This window comes from Globicephala melas, chromosome 1 (assembly GCF_963455315.2).
Source record: "Globicephala melas chromosome 1, mGloMel1.2, whole genome shotgun sequence".
Classification (NCBI taxonomy): Eukaryota; Metazoa; Chordata; class Mammalia; order Artiodactyla; family Delphinidae; genus Globicephala; species Globicephala melas.
This window is the reverse complement of record NC_083314.1, coordinates 166,379,018-166,394,078: the sequence shown is the minus strand read 5'-3', so window position 1 is coordinate 166,394,078 and position 15,061 is coordinate 166,379,018. Positions and strand designations below refer to the sequence as shown.

The following is a 15,061-nucleotide window of genomic DNA, read 5'->3' as shown; positions in this document are numbered from 1 at the left end:
TAAGAGAATGGATAATCAAATTGTAGTAAGATCATATGATAAAATACTACTCAGCAATAAAGACCAAACCACTGACATATGCAATATCATGGATAAATCTCAAAAACATTATGTTAATTGAAATAAGCCAACACTAAAGAATACATAACGTATGATCTCTTCTTGATGGAGCCTGAGAATAGGCAAAACTAATCTGTAATGATAAAAATCAGACAGTGATTTCTGGGGATGAGGAGAATTGATTACAAAGGAACACAGCCTGGACTTCCCTGGTGGCGCAGTGGTTAAGAATCCAACTGCCAATGCAGGGGACACGGGGTCGAGCCCTGGTCCGGGAAGATCCCATATGCCGCGGAGCAACTAAGCCCGTGTGCCACAACTACTGAGCCTGCTCTCTAGAGCCCGCGAGCCACAACTACTGAGCCCATGTGCCACAACTACTGAAGCCTGCGCACCTAGAGCCCATGCTCCACAACAAGAGAAGCCACTGCAATGAGAAGCCTGTGCACTGCGACGAAGAGTAACTCCTGCTCGCTGCAACTAGAGAAGCCTGCGTGCAGCAACGAAGACCCAACAGAGCCAAAAATAAATAAGTTTAAATAAATAAATAAAAATAAAAAAGACATTGGTGACTTACAAAAGAAAAGCATCTCTTAAAAGAAAAAAAAGAAAGGAACACAGCCTGAGGAAACTTCCTTGGGTAACAGTGAAAGTGTTTTATTTCTCAGTTTGGATGGTTGTCACGTGGGTATATACAAATGTCAAAATTCATTGAAATGAACACTTAATACCTGTGTACTCTATTGTGTGTTAATTATGATGAAATAAAAATTAATACAGAGAAATGCTGCTTAGTCGTAAAAAATGCTGTCATGAACTTTCTGATACTTGGTTTTTGGAACACATATGGATGCACATCTGTTGAGTATACAGGTAGGAGTAGAATTGCTGGGTCATAGAATATGTATGAATCATGGCTCTGCAATTTAATAGCTGGATGACATTGGGCAAGTGCCCAGAACCTCTAGAGAACACCAGTTTCCTTATCTGTTACCAAGGAGCTAATCTCACCTTGATGGGTTTGAACCATGAAAACTGTTTTTGTCAATTAGCAAAAAGACATAATGCTGAGAAACCTCATTTTCTAAAAGCACTGCTTTTTCAGAAAATTTGCTATTTGAAATATCAGTAAGAACGGAATATTCCACTCTCGCCTGGAGGATCTGAGTTACTTTGACACAGAGAAGCAGCCTCAATTTCCAACCCAGGTGCAGAGCTTCAGATAAGGGGTTTCCAGATACAGCATTCCACATTTATCTTCACGCTGTAGTTTCCAAGGAAACAGGATTCTGAATCTTCTTGTTAGCTCAGGCCTGATGATAATCCCTTTACACATAGCCTGGTGTGCTTTGAGGCTATCAAAAACACTGCTTCTTTTAAATTTTACCTACACTCCATCTTTCCAAATCCTGGAATAATTCTATCTCTCCTGTGCTTGGTGAGATACCCCATGATTCCTCTGGTGTGTAGTCCCCCTTGCAGCAGTAAGTTAATAAACCTAACTTTGTCAGACCATATAAAGATAAAGCCACTTTATCAGATGGGCTTTATCTTGGGTATTACCAATAACTTCGTAAAATGTGTTCACATTACCTGGATGGACATTAAGAAATGATAGTTATTTTTTATTATTCATGTATAAATTCAATATATGTTCATTTGACATCTAGTATTTGCGAGGCACAAATGTATTGCTATGAGAGATAGCACAAGATAGCCATGGCACAGATGGAAAACCACTTTTTATTTTAGCTGGAGAAAGAAACCAACAATAACAACCACCACTATGTTTTCAATCCTAGGAGAAAAATACCTTTACTGAACTTCACTTTAAATAGAATCAAATGTAAATGAAAACATTCTCAAGACTATTTTATAGGTAAAAAAGTACAATGTACACGATTTACTATAAGATAGGACATAAAACTATGGATTCTAAGAAATCGTATGGTTTTAATAACCAGAATGAGAGGACCCAAATGTCGTCTGACCTTTTCTAAAGAGAAAAAATTGCTCTTATAAACGCTCCAACGAAAAATAGAGACAGCATTGCTTACAAAAGCTCTAAGGCTGAATGCAGGCTCATTCACCCATTTAGGGTCCCCTCCTACACAGGCAAGCAGCTTCCTCTCTTGGTCATTCCCCAGAGATTGCAAAGCAGACTGGAGTGAAGTGGGGTGGAGAATACAGGAAACAAACACTGCCAGTTCCCCTTCACTTCTCTCTATCTTGATCTCCTCCCAAAGCAAAATCCTACTCTTGTCTTTCCATCTAACATACGCTCACAAAATGCAGTCTTCTATGGGAACATTGAGGTCATACACTCCAAATTACTTAAGAGAATGATTTTAAAAATTTGACAGTCTAGTTCTCCAAGAAATCCTGGTTTGGGATATAGATGAAGAAGTTATTTGGGAGGGATTTAGATGGAGAATGAATTTGGTAATATGAGAATGCGTTTTAGGGACATAGCAAGATGACAATACAATTAGCTTAGTGTTTGGGTTTTGCAGTCAAATCTCAGAAAAACAAATTAACCTCTATGGTCTTAACTTTCTCAACTGTAAAAGGGAAAATAATAATGCTTGCTCTGTCGAGTTACTTTACTTCAACATTAAAAAAAATCGATTGTCCGTTATCTAGTCTGAAGGTAAAAATATAGTTAGAACATCGTCCCTTGCTGTGAAAGAGCTTATGAACAACTGAATTGCAGTGAGGGGATCACAAATAATACGTGCTCAAGAAATCTTATTATTATCATTTTATTGTTTAGACTAGAAGAGGGGTGGAGGGAGAAATGAAAGTAATTTGTAAACCATAAAAGTGCACTCCAATAAAGATGTAAAAAAAAAATAATAATAAAAAAAAGTGCTCCACAAATCCTAACAAAGCCCTAGAGGATGGAAGCAGAGTGAGGAATTTCAGGAGTTTGGTTACGGATCTGGGTTTCAAGGCTGTCGAATTCTCCATATTTGGGCCTGAATGCTCAGAATAGAACAGAATAGGATGTTAGGGCTGAGATCATCTGGTACAATTTTATGCTAATCGAAAAATTCTTGCCTTCTGTCACCGTGCCCTGGCGATAAACAACACCGCCACCTCAGATTCTCCAATCCGAGCCCCAATGGTATGATGTCATCGCCCCGCCCCGCATCCCCAAGCTCCAGGGCGTCACGTCTCTAAGCTACCGTGCCTACACCAGTTCCAGAGGCGCCTGCGCAATGTGGGGGAGCCAGGGCGGACGTGAGCGCGCTGAGAGGGGGCGGGGCTAGCGCTCACGCAGCTTTAGCCCATTCCCCGCCCTTTCTCTTCCCGGTTTCCCTGTCAGCCTGCTGGTCGGGTCTGGCGGCTGCTTCCGGTAGGAGCGCGGTGCAGGGCGAGTCGGTCTCGGCTCCTCGTCATGTCCTACGGTCCCTTAGATATGTACCGGAACCCGGGGGCCTCGGGGCCCCCGCTCCGGGACTTCAACAGCATCATCCAGACGTGCAGCGGCAACATCCAGCGGATCAGCCAAGCCAGTGAGCCGGGGTACCGGGCTGGAGGGCGGGGGCCGTCCCGGGGACAGGCCCGGGTGAGGCTGCCGGGACGCGGAGCCCGGCTAGGGCTACGGCCAGGGCCACACCTGAGGCCGTCTTGGGTGCTCTACTCTGGGTACGGCGGGCTGCTATCCCTGAGTCTGCCAGGCCCAGGCACCCCGAGGGTCCGGAGCCCCAGCTGCAGCTCGAGTTTCTTAGGAGTTCTGCTCTTACCGTGTTGGGGCCAAGACAGCAGTCCTGACAGCCGCAGGGTGGGAGGGTGTGTGTGTGTCCCCTCCAGGCAGTGAATGAGTCGACTGGCTCCAGTGGTCAGCCTAGTTTTTCCTGTCATCTGCCTCCCTCCACCCACCTCTCTTTCCTCTTTGGCCAGCTTGGATCGGGAGCTGTTTACTGGTTTAGACTTTACATTCTGCTGAGCTTCTGGCTTCTTGGAAGTCAGAACCTTTCAATTAAGGGAAGTGGAGAGTGCATGTGTTTTGGTGACTTTAATACAGTTCTTCCTGTAAGGAATTTGGAAATCAGATACAATGACTTGGATTCGAGGGGTGAGATGACTTCTACTTTAATAAAGAGAATTCACCAAAAACATTTTAGTTTACATTCTTTTGTCTTTTGTAGCAAAAGATTTGCATATATTTTTGGATTTCAAGCCAATGAGGCTTTTGTTTTCCTTCCCCACCTAGTTACTCTTTTGAACAAGCATGATACACAGAGAAGCTCAGGGACATGGCCACAATCACATAGCAAGTAAGACATGGTAGAGGTGGTGGTGGATTTCAGAATGTCATTGCTTGTCTTAAAACTCCCTCCCCACCATTAGGGTCTGAATGATACTATAGTTGAATGAGTCAAATACACGTTATTCCTTGTGCCTGAAAATTAGCTCAGAGCCTTATAAACAGGAGGTCAGCAGCAGCAACTACTTGGAAAGAATGGTATCATGATCCTTGTTGTTTATTATTGTGTTTTTGTGAGCTTGGCTGTACCCTGTTAATAGGTACAACTAGTTGGTCCTGAATTACAATTATGTTCTATATTTTAAAGAACAATCTATCACTTAGCTTTTAAATTTAAATATATAATGAGAGAGGGAAGTTTCTGATGGAAAGCGTTTGAATCTGGGCACTTTGGAAGTGGAAAAAAGAATATGTGGTCTGTTAAATCCAGAAATTTGAAACAAAAATTAATGTGACCACTGGTTAGAAAGTATAGTACTTTGTGTTCCAGTTTCCTTTGTGAGGGAGCTGTAATACAGGTTAGATCAGAATATTCTGGTTCAATACTGAAAGTTTCTTATTGAGGCCAAATATAATTTTAATGTCTATTTGTGAAATTTTCATTCTGCATGTATTTGAGTATGAGGCATGTAGTATGTATAGGAACTGACATGGATTCCTTCAATAGGGAACCTGTGGCGTACATAATGACTGAAAGGGATCGCTACTATAGAAGAGATATAATAAAATTATAGATATTCAGGAGAGAAAGACACCTTTTTCACTTGGGAGAGGCCAGGGAAATGCATTATTGGCATTTGAGCTAGGTCTGGAAAGATGGTGGAAAGTATTTGAACTTTCGAGAGTAAAGAAGGGAAGAGCATTCCAGGAGGGAATAAAATGAACAAGGCATGGTAGTGGGAAAGCATGTGGTATGTATAGAAAAGTAGAGTGATTTAATTTGGCTAGACTGGTGGAGTCCAGAAAGTAGTGGAAAATAGGATTGGAAAGGTGAGTTGGGGCCCAAACATGAAGTGCTTTAAGTGCTACACTAAGGGGGTTTGGATATAATTCTTTAGAAATGTGTAAATTGAGTTGGAAGGGAGAGAGACTGGAATCAGAGACACCAGTTAGGATCTGAAAATGAAAAGAAGGAAAGGATAGGAGAGGTGTCTGGTGATAGAATTGTTAAGGTTTAGCTGTTGATTAGGCATCAGGCTCAAGGGATAGTTGGATTCATTTCATTAATAACATTAATAGCTAACATTTGAGTACATACTGTATGCCAGGCAATATAAGTGCTTTACATGCATTCTCTTAATTTTGTAACAAACCTGTGAAGTAATTACCAATATTATTTCTTTTTATGGGTTAGGAAACAGGCTGAGAAAGGTTAAATAATTACCCAGCTTACAAATGGCAATACCTAAATTTGAAACCAGATCTGTCTCTTATGACCAGCATTCAGCCTTTTTATAATTTTTAATTAATATTACAGTTTTATAACAGTTAACACTTCAAGTTACAAGTGACTTTTCTTTCTTTTTTTTTTTTACTCTTCATAGGAAGCTATGGGGAATACCTGAGGCTGTGGAACTTTCTCTTCTTGTGGTGTGTCTGCCTCTCCTGCTAGATTGTTAGTTCCTTTGAAGAAATGGGACATGACTTATTCATCTTTATATTTCTAGTACTTATCTCAGACCCAAGTATATGTTAGATTCATTCATTCACTGTTCAACAAATATTCTATGAGCACCTGCTGAGCACTGGGGCTGGAGTGATGAGCAGGACAGACAAAACCCTGCCCTGATTGTGTGTATGTGTGTGTGTTTGTGTATGTGTACGTATACACACATATGCATACATGCACATATATAAACAATATTGAGAAATAATAAGTGCTATGAAGAAAAAAATAAGGGGACAGAGAGTGAGGAGAGCAAGAGGGTGGGTGTGCTATTTTATATTTTTACATCAGTTGGTCAAGGAAGGCCTCTCTGAGGGGGTGATGTTTGAGTAGACACCTGAATGGAGTGAGGGAGGGAACCTCGTGAGTCGCTGGGGGAAGGCAACCTAGGCAGAGGGAATAGCAAGAGCGAAGACCTCAGTGCTTTCAAGAATAGCAAGGAGACTAGTGTGGCTGGACTGCAGTTAGAGAAGGGGAGCGTAGTAGGAAAAGAGGCCAGGGAGGTAGCCAGGGATCATATCATTTAGGGTCTTGATGCTTAGTAAATTGTATTTAGTAGATTTGAATGAATGAGGTTTCTCTACCATCTTGGAACTCTTCCTGACTCATTTACCTTGTGCTGTGTGGTTCCTACCACATCTTATGACCCTAGTCAGTGTGAGTTGGAATTCTCCCCTTGGGATTGTTTACTGAGGCACTGGGAATTTGAAATTGGTAGGGTGACATTGCTTCTACCCACTTATCAGGCTGGTGCCCATCCCCCAGACGTGGCCAGCATACCTAAGTATACAGTCTGAATGTGACCTCCCAGACATATGCCCACATCCATAAAGTCCTGCAAGGACCTGTATCTATTGAAAATTTGAGAGAATAGCTATTCTTTTTTTCTCAACTGTGGGTTTTTTCACATATGTGGGTTTGGAATTGCTGAGCATATCAGCCTGAAATACAGCAGGCCACTGCATGGGTTGTTATAGGTACAGCTAAGGTTGACTGCCTGGTACAAGGGGTTGTTACCAGTATGTGTGGGCTACAGAAGAAAACTGCTTGACTCTGTCTATTGTGAAACAAAGGGTCTGGGCAAGTATTGCTGAGGCAGATATAAGGAAATAACCTTAACAGGCGCCAAGTTATCTCTGAAGAGATTTAAAGAACATCATTTCTGTTCTTTAACGTTGCTAATTTTTTTTAAAAATTTATTTATTTATTTATTTTTGGCTGTGTTGGATCTTCGTTGCTGCGCGCGGGCTTTCTCTAGTTGCGGCGAGCGGGGGCTACTCTTCGTTGCTGTGTGCAGGCTTCTTATTGTGGTGGCTTCTCTTGTTGCGGAGCACAGGCTCTGGCGTGCGGGCTTCAGTAGTTGTGGCACGCGGGCTCAGTAGTTGTGGCTCACGGGCTCTAGAGCGCAGGCTCACTAGTTGTGGTGCATGGGCTTAGTTGCTCTGCAGCATGTGGGATCTTCCTGGACCAGGGCTTGAACCGATGTTCCCGGCATTGGCAGGTGGATTCATAACCACTGCACCACCAGGGAAGCCCAACGTTGCTAATTTATTGATATGGTTCTGTTTACTAAAAAGATGAAAAGCAGTTGAACTTTTAAAACTGATTATCGTGTGCAATCCTCTGGGTTGTTCTTTCAGAGTTATTTTCATATTGGCCCCTTGCTCTTTATTTCATTGTCCTCCTCATAAGTCTTCATGATCTCAGCCTCTGTCGTCCAGCAGCATAGTCTCAGTGTCTCTGTTCCCATTCTAGATCATCCTGATAAGGCTATCAGCAGTTTGTCTAAAGTCCTGTTTTCATTATACCACTCACCTCCTCAAGAGCCTATGGCGGCTCTCTGTTGTCTGCTGTATCAGATCTTAACATTCCACCTTGCTTTCACTGTCTCTGTCATCTTAACCCAAATTAGCCATATTTTCTACTTCTCTTTGTTACAGGCAGGCTGTTTTTGTTAACATCCCTAAACACGGGGTTTTGCTGCAAGTTTTTGCTCTTTCTGTTCCTCCTTTCTTTAATCTTTCCCTATCTCACTAGCTACCTAAATTATAAAAATCCTTTGAGTTGCGCTTAAATCCTGCCCCTTGTAACTAAGCCTTCCTTTGCTTTTGAAAGAGTGAAGTCAGGAAGAGCCTGGGCCTTAAGCTCAGTAGATCTGTGACTGAGTCCTTGCTCCTCTGTGTTGTACTGTTCACCTTGGGCAGGCTAGTTCCCCTTTCTGTCTGTTACCCCATATGTAAAATGAATGGTGTTGTTAAAGTGGGATGTTTGAAAGTGCCTAGTCTAGTGCCCGGTACATAGTAGACATTCAGTAAATGGTGATATCATTGGTTGAGCCCCCTGCTCCACTATAGTTTAGTAGTTAAGTGAGCAGGCTCAGGAGTCAGACTGCCTGGGTTTGAGTCCTAGATCTGCTTCTTACTAACTATGTAAACATATTGTTGTACCTCTCTATTTCACAGCTTCCTCATCTATAAGATGGAGTTAGTGATAGACTCTACTTCACAGGATTGTGAGAATTAAGTGAGGTAATTTATATAAAGTGCTTAAAGCAGTGCCTGCAACATTGTTTAAGAAATGTTAGCTATCATTTTGGTTTTTTCCTTTGAACTTGCAAGCTTAGCACTTACTTTATTCTGTAGTCTTTAATTCATGCTTTTTGACCTTGTTATTCCAACTGAGAGATTACTATTAGTTTTGTTGTGGGGATAGTGATCACACATTGTACAGCTGTCTTGAGCTTCAGTGCCTGGCACAGCAGTGGATATGTAGTTAGCATTCGATATGTACTTAATTGATTTTATCATTGCTAAGTACATTTTTCTTGGTCTCGAGTTTGATAATAATAGCTATCCTTAATTGAGTTCTTTTAAGTGCCAGACGTGTTCTAAAGTTAGCTTCATATTATCTTAGGTCATCCTCACAACAACCATATGAGGGTTCTCTTGTTTTTCCCATTTTTTAGGTGAGGAAACTGAGGCACAGAGGAATAGAAACTTTTGCTAGGAAGTGGTGGAACCAGGAATAGCACACAGCAGTCTTAACTGAGAGTCTGTGCTCTTAACGAGTTCGTGTCCTGTCATGGGTATGGTAAATAGAAGATTATACCTTTGATGTTTAGTATTCATGTTCAGTTTAGTTTAGAGCTTTACTATTGTAGTATAGCGGCTACTTTTTTTTTTTAGTTGTTTTAATTTTTTAGCTGCATTGGGTCTTCGTTGCTGTGCGCGGGCTTTCCCTAGTTGCGGTGAGCAGGGGCTACTCTTTGTTGCGGTGCGCAGGCTTCTCGTTGCTGTGGCTTCTGTTGTTGCGAAGCACGGGCTGTAGGCGCGTGGCTTCAGTAGTGCGGCACACGAGCTCAGTAGTTGTGGCGCGTGGGCTCAGTTTTTGTGGCTCGTGGGCTCTAGAGTGCAGGCTCAGTAGTTGTGGCACACGGGCTTAGTTGCTCTGTGGCATGTGGGATCTTCCTGGACCAGGGTTCGAACCCATGTCACCTGTTTTGGCAGGCGGATTCTTTTTTGTTGTTGTTGCTAGAAATCTCTCCTGTCTTAGGAAGTTGACAGAGAGATGCTACTTTTTTTTTTCTTGAATTTTATTTTATTTTATTTATTTATTTATACAGCAGGTTCTTATTAGTTATCCATTTTATACATATTAGTGTATATATGTCAATCCCAATCTCCCAATTCATCACACCACCACTCCGTGGCAGGGGGATTCTTAACCCCTGCGCCACCAGTGAAGTCCTATAGTGGCTACTTTTAAAAAGTCAGGTCATTTTCATCGTAGCTTTGCAAAAGCAGTGCAAACCTAATTTTCAAAGACACTGAGATGACTTCATTGTAATAATGACCACATAGGCTATCATTTTCTCATTTAATGTAAATAATGCTCTTTCTTTGAATTTATATTTGCTTGTTTAATATACTGAATTAGAGCATTCGAGTCTCTCAGATGAAGAAATTTTTACCTGTATGGTAGTTGCTTTTGCTATGACTAGACATTGATTTGGATTAAGGTTCATTTGGAGATTCACATTCTGCCTATATCAGCTAAAAGCACACGAAGAGTGTTCAGTTTAGAGTAGTTCCTAGTGTGGATGTTAGCTGTAATGTGCAATAAATTGATTTGCTTCGTAGTCTTTTAAAAATTTTAGCCAGGACATGCTTTTAAAAGTGAGAGGTCAGTGATAGGAGAAATTGAGGCCTAGATTTAAAAATAACAAAATTGCTTACACGGAACTGAGGCCTAGTCATCTGGTTTCCAGGATTATGTAGCATTTCATAGAGAATAGATACCCAATTATTTTCATCCAAAATATTTTGACAAATCAATCTAAAGTAAAACTTTTATTTACTAGAATGCTTAGAAAAGGAGTTTTCTCATTAACCAAGCTGACCAGAAAACCCTTTTAGATGTAGCCCATTTTGGTAAAAATTGTTCCAAGAAGTATCACTGTACTTTTTGACATTTTAAGTACATTCAAGTGAAAATAAGCATGTATGTAAACATTCACACTATTCTATTTCTTTTTGTGCTTTAGGTTTAAGGGATACATTTCTTAGTTGTAAAACAGATGGGTCATTAAGTCACTATTTTCAAATAAACCTCTGATGTTGGTGGTTATGGAGGGCGGTATACAAAACAATGATACTTCCAGTAGATGTAGACACCACTGTCTTTATCGTTTGAGTTTTGGGGCATCTGATACCTGAGTCTTGCTGGAAACTTTTAGGAAAATATCAACATGCAGGAATTTAGATAGAATTGATGGAGGCTTGGATTCATTCTGGTGCTAAACTAGTAAGTGACCCTATAAAGTCCTCCTCCGCCCCACCCCCATCCCAATTCAGGTAATCTCAGCAAACAAAAGAAGTCAGAAAAGTCTAGATAAATAAAAGTTCTCAGCCGAGAATATACAAAGAGCAGCTGAATTTCAATTGATTTTTTCCCCCCCAAAGTCTGTAAAGACCCCTTTGCTCTCTAGGGCATTTAATATGGTTTGATAGATGATTAACAACTTGAAACTTTGACATACCTGTAGAGTTTCTAAGGAGAATGCTCTATATAAAGACAGTCAGTAAGATGAAATGTTTCCTTGAACTGCCATACCAGTAACATTTCCCTTTATATGTCACCCTGTAACCAACTATTTTCTGGAGGGGTATGTATGTGTGTGTGGTTATGCAAAAATGAGTAGAATGTGGTCAGTGCCATCAGAGGCATATAGTCAATCCAGTCCCATTTGTACACAGGCAGAGTCTCTCTAAGCCAAACTCTGACTTAAAAACACTGCTTGGTTACACAGCATCATTCTGGGACTAGAGCTTCTTCATTATTGCTGAATTTTAGCATTGAGCAGTGGTGGGAGTACTTAGAGATCATTTAGTCCTTACATAGTTGTAATAATTTAATGAATACAAAGCCCCACACAAATAGTAAGTACTGTGACAAATAGTAAGTACTCAATATATGTTAGTTAAACCTGAATATCATATACAATTGGTGAAAGAGACCCAGCAACATGAAATGACTTGTCTGGTGCCATACATGTAGTTAGTGGTCGAATCTGGCTTAGAGTTTAGGTCTCATTATTCCTAGCTCATGTTTATTCATATCTTCTGCCTTGAAAGTGGCATGACATAAAACAGAGGCTAACTCAATTAATCAGCAGTTACTTATTACCCGCTGGGTGCTGGCACTCTGCTGAACTCTGGTGAGTACACAGGAACCTTACCAAAGGTGGGAGGGAGTCCGGGAAGGGAGCAGGTTAGAGCAAGGGCATCAGCCTATCTGGAGCAGAGAGCTATTAAGTTAGGAAGCTATCAGATAAGCAGGTGGGGCGAAGTGGAACACTGGGAAACGGAGGCCTGCCCTAAGTCACTAGTTCTGTGTATTTCCTTTAAGCGTCAGCCTTTTGAGAGAACCTAGTGTGGCATAAAATATATAGTCATTGGGGGCTTCCCTGGTGGCACAGTGGTTGAGAGTCCGCCTGCCGATGCAGGGGACACGGGTTCGTGCCCTGGTCCGGGAAGATCCCACATGCCGCGGAGCGGCTGGGCCCGTGAGCCATGGCCGCTGAGCCTGCGTGTCCAGAGCCTGTGCTCCGCAAGGGGAGAGGCCACAACAGTGAGAGGCCCGCATACCGCAAGCAAAAAAAAAAAAAAAAAAAAAAAAAAATATATATATATGGTTATTGGAATTAGCCCTCCTGGGTTTGAATTCTGGTTTTTATGACACTCTGCTCAAAACCATCAGTGGCCTCACATTTCTTTAAAATTCGAAGTCCTTGCTCTAGTTTACAAGGCCCTATGTAATCTGGCTCCCCTCTCTCTCTTACCTCTCTTTTGCTCCCTCTAGGCCTCCTGTGCCTCCATCACAAGTGCTCTTGCCTTGGGGATTTTGTGCTTAATGCTCTCTGCTACAGAGCTCCCCCAGAAATTTCGCATGGCTTGATCTTTCACTTCCTTTAGGTCTCTGCTCTGTGTCACCTTATCAGAGAAGTCTCTGACCGCCCGTGTAAACTAGTACCCCCTCCCTACCAGTCTTTATCTGAATTTATTTTTCTTTATAGCACTTATCACCACCTGATATATGCTTATTATCTCTTTTCCTTAAAATGTAAGCTTCTCGAAAGCAATATCTTATAGAGCATATAACAGTGTAGAGCAGGTATTCTAAATGAATGAATGAATGAGTTTTGTAACACTCAGTGTGAGCCTCAGTGTGCCCGTCTGTAATAATGCTTATTTAATAAGATAATACTTATCAAGTGTGAAGGAAACACACTTCTGTGTTTCCTCCACTGTCAATACTTCTGACACCAGATGTGTGGATTTACCACACACCAAGCAATTATCATATTCTCTGGACTTCAGTTGGGTGTCCTCCAATTTAACTCAATTCTGACACTACCTGGAGTTAGCATCAGATTCCACAAATTAAGGACTTAGTCCCACAAGACTCCCCCCACCCCACCCCCTTCAGATGCCAATTGTAAGTCCAAGTTCTTATCTGTGCTTCTGACCAGTGAGCCATATTGGAGGTTCCCATGAGCCCCTCCTCAGGTTCAGCTAGTTTGCTAGCTCAGCTCACATAACTCAGGAAAACATTTACTTACTAGATTACTAGTTTATTATAAAAGGATATAATTTAGGAGCAGCCAGATAGAAGAGATGCATAGGGCAAGGTATGTGGGAAGAGCTCAGAACTTCCATGCTCTCTCTGAGCGCTGACACCCTCCCCGCATCTCCCCACCCCCCCACCCCCGCCTTTCCAGAGGTTGATGGGTGGAACTGAAAGTTCCAACCTGATAATCACTTGATCTTTCTGGTGACTAACCCCACCCAACCTGAGCCTATCAGGAGCCCTACCCTAAGTCACTTCAATAGGTAAACTCAGTATGCTCCAAAGGAACCCTTTATGAGTAACAAAAGACACTACTATCACTCAGGAAATTCCAAGGGTTTTAGGAGCTTTATGCCAAGAACTGGGGACAAAGACCAAATATATTTTTTATTATACCACATCAAGTATGTAGCCCAGTGTCTGGCACATGGTGAATGCTCAGTAAATGCTAACGTCTGTCCTCTTTCTTAAATTATTTGTTTGGCCACCCAGTAGATAGCTTTGACTCTGATTCCCATTTGACTTAGGTAAGAAGGACATTATACATCTTAGTGATGAAAAATGATTATTTATATCTTACATAGTGTTTTTTTTTAGCAGAATGCAGTATTTTATAGTGCTTACCTTTTCCAATGGAACCAATAAGCTAAAAACCCTCATTTAATAGAACAGATATATTTTAGGAAAGTTTGTCAAAAGGCAACTTTTTAATCAAGTGAATTCTATATTTCTATTGTAAAAGTGGAGTTATAGTTTTACTTAAAAAATGGCCTCAAAATAAGATAAAATCATAATTTGAAGTGTTAAAAACCAATATATTCTTGACTTTGCAAAATTTTGCTTTGCTACACCCACGATGACACAGGGATTTGGGCTAGCGAGTGTTGACCTAAAACAGAGACTGCCAGACATTTCTCCAGCAAAGAGGGGTTTATTCACGGTCAGCAGAGAGTTGCAGTTTGGGGTCTGCAATCATGGCTAGCCAAGTGGAATCCCCCTCCTGGCAAGGGAAGAGGAAAAGGAAGTTGGGAGGGGTATAGCAAACAAAGAGTCCACGGCTTTTCATTGGCTGAGAGGAGTCTTCTTCATAGCAGTTGGGCTTGGCTGTTGTGGCAGGGTGTGTGAGCTCCCCCTTCTGGTCTCCCAACTCTGTTTAACTGAAGTTTCTGTTTATTAATTTTTTACAGGAGAAATAACTTGTACATGCTGCTAAGGACTAAGTTGTTCAGTTTCTACTTAGGAGAAGAGTCACTCAGCAATCACCTGGAAGATTTTGCTTAATTATTGTTTCTTAACAGACTTAGAGGCTATTAACACATCTGTGTTTTTGTAAGGTAACTGGTACTTAATAAACTTCGGCTTGCCTTTTTACTACCCTTGGTGACCGAATAAGGGCCAAGGTTATGACTCTGACCCCCAAATTTTGTTATTTAAGAAGCATCTTGTCATAAGAAACAATTAATTTTTATTTATTAATTTAAAAAAATATTTATTTATTTTGGTTGTGCTGGGTCTTAGTTGCGGCAGGTGGGCTCCTTAGTTGCAGCTCACGGGCTCCTTAATTGTGGCACGTGGGCTCCTTAGTTGCGGCAGGTAGGCTCCTTAGTTGTGGCACGTGGGCTCCTGAGTTCTGGCGTGCGAACTCTTAGTTGCGGCATGCATGTGGGATCTAGTTCCCTGACCAGGGATCGAACCTGGGCCCCCTGCATTGGGAACACAGAGCCTTAACCCCTGTGCCACCAGGGAAGTCCCAGGAACAATTAATTTTTAAAATTTAAAATTCTAGTAAGTGCAATTTCATTTTCATTGGACATTGAAGCTTTGTTTATATATTGTTACTATGAGATATAGACAAATGATACAGTATACAGTGGTTTCCTCATCTTCTTCCACTACGCCAGTCATTTAGCAGTCTGGTGTTTCACAGGTGAAAC

At 41.5% G+C, this 15,061-nt stretch overlaps 1 protein-coding gene across 3 annotated transcripts in view; it reads left to right on the top strand.

Annotated features, from left to right (window-relative positions):
* Positions 1–3,284: 3,284 nt before the first annotated feature.
* The window catches only part of STX12 (syntaxin 12), a 33,604-nt gene continuing 21,827 nt past the window's right edge, over positions 3,285–15,061 (top strand). Inside the window, exon 1 of one of the 3 annotated variants that reach the window (XM_060309173.2) lies at positions 3,285–3,578. In XM_060309173.2, the coding sequence (XP_060165156.1) occupies positions 3,461–3,578 (118 nt within the window). In that variant the 5' untranslated portion in view covers positions 3,285–3,460. The remainder of the gene's footprint in view (positions 3,579–15,061) is intronic. The other 2 variants (XM_030872777.3, XM_030872757.3) reach the window with 2 other exon arrangements.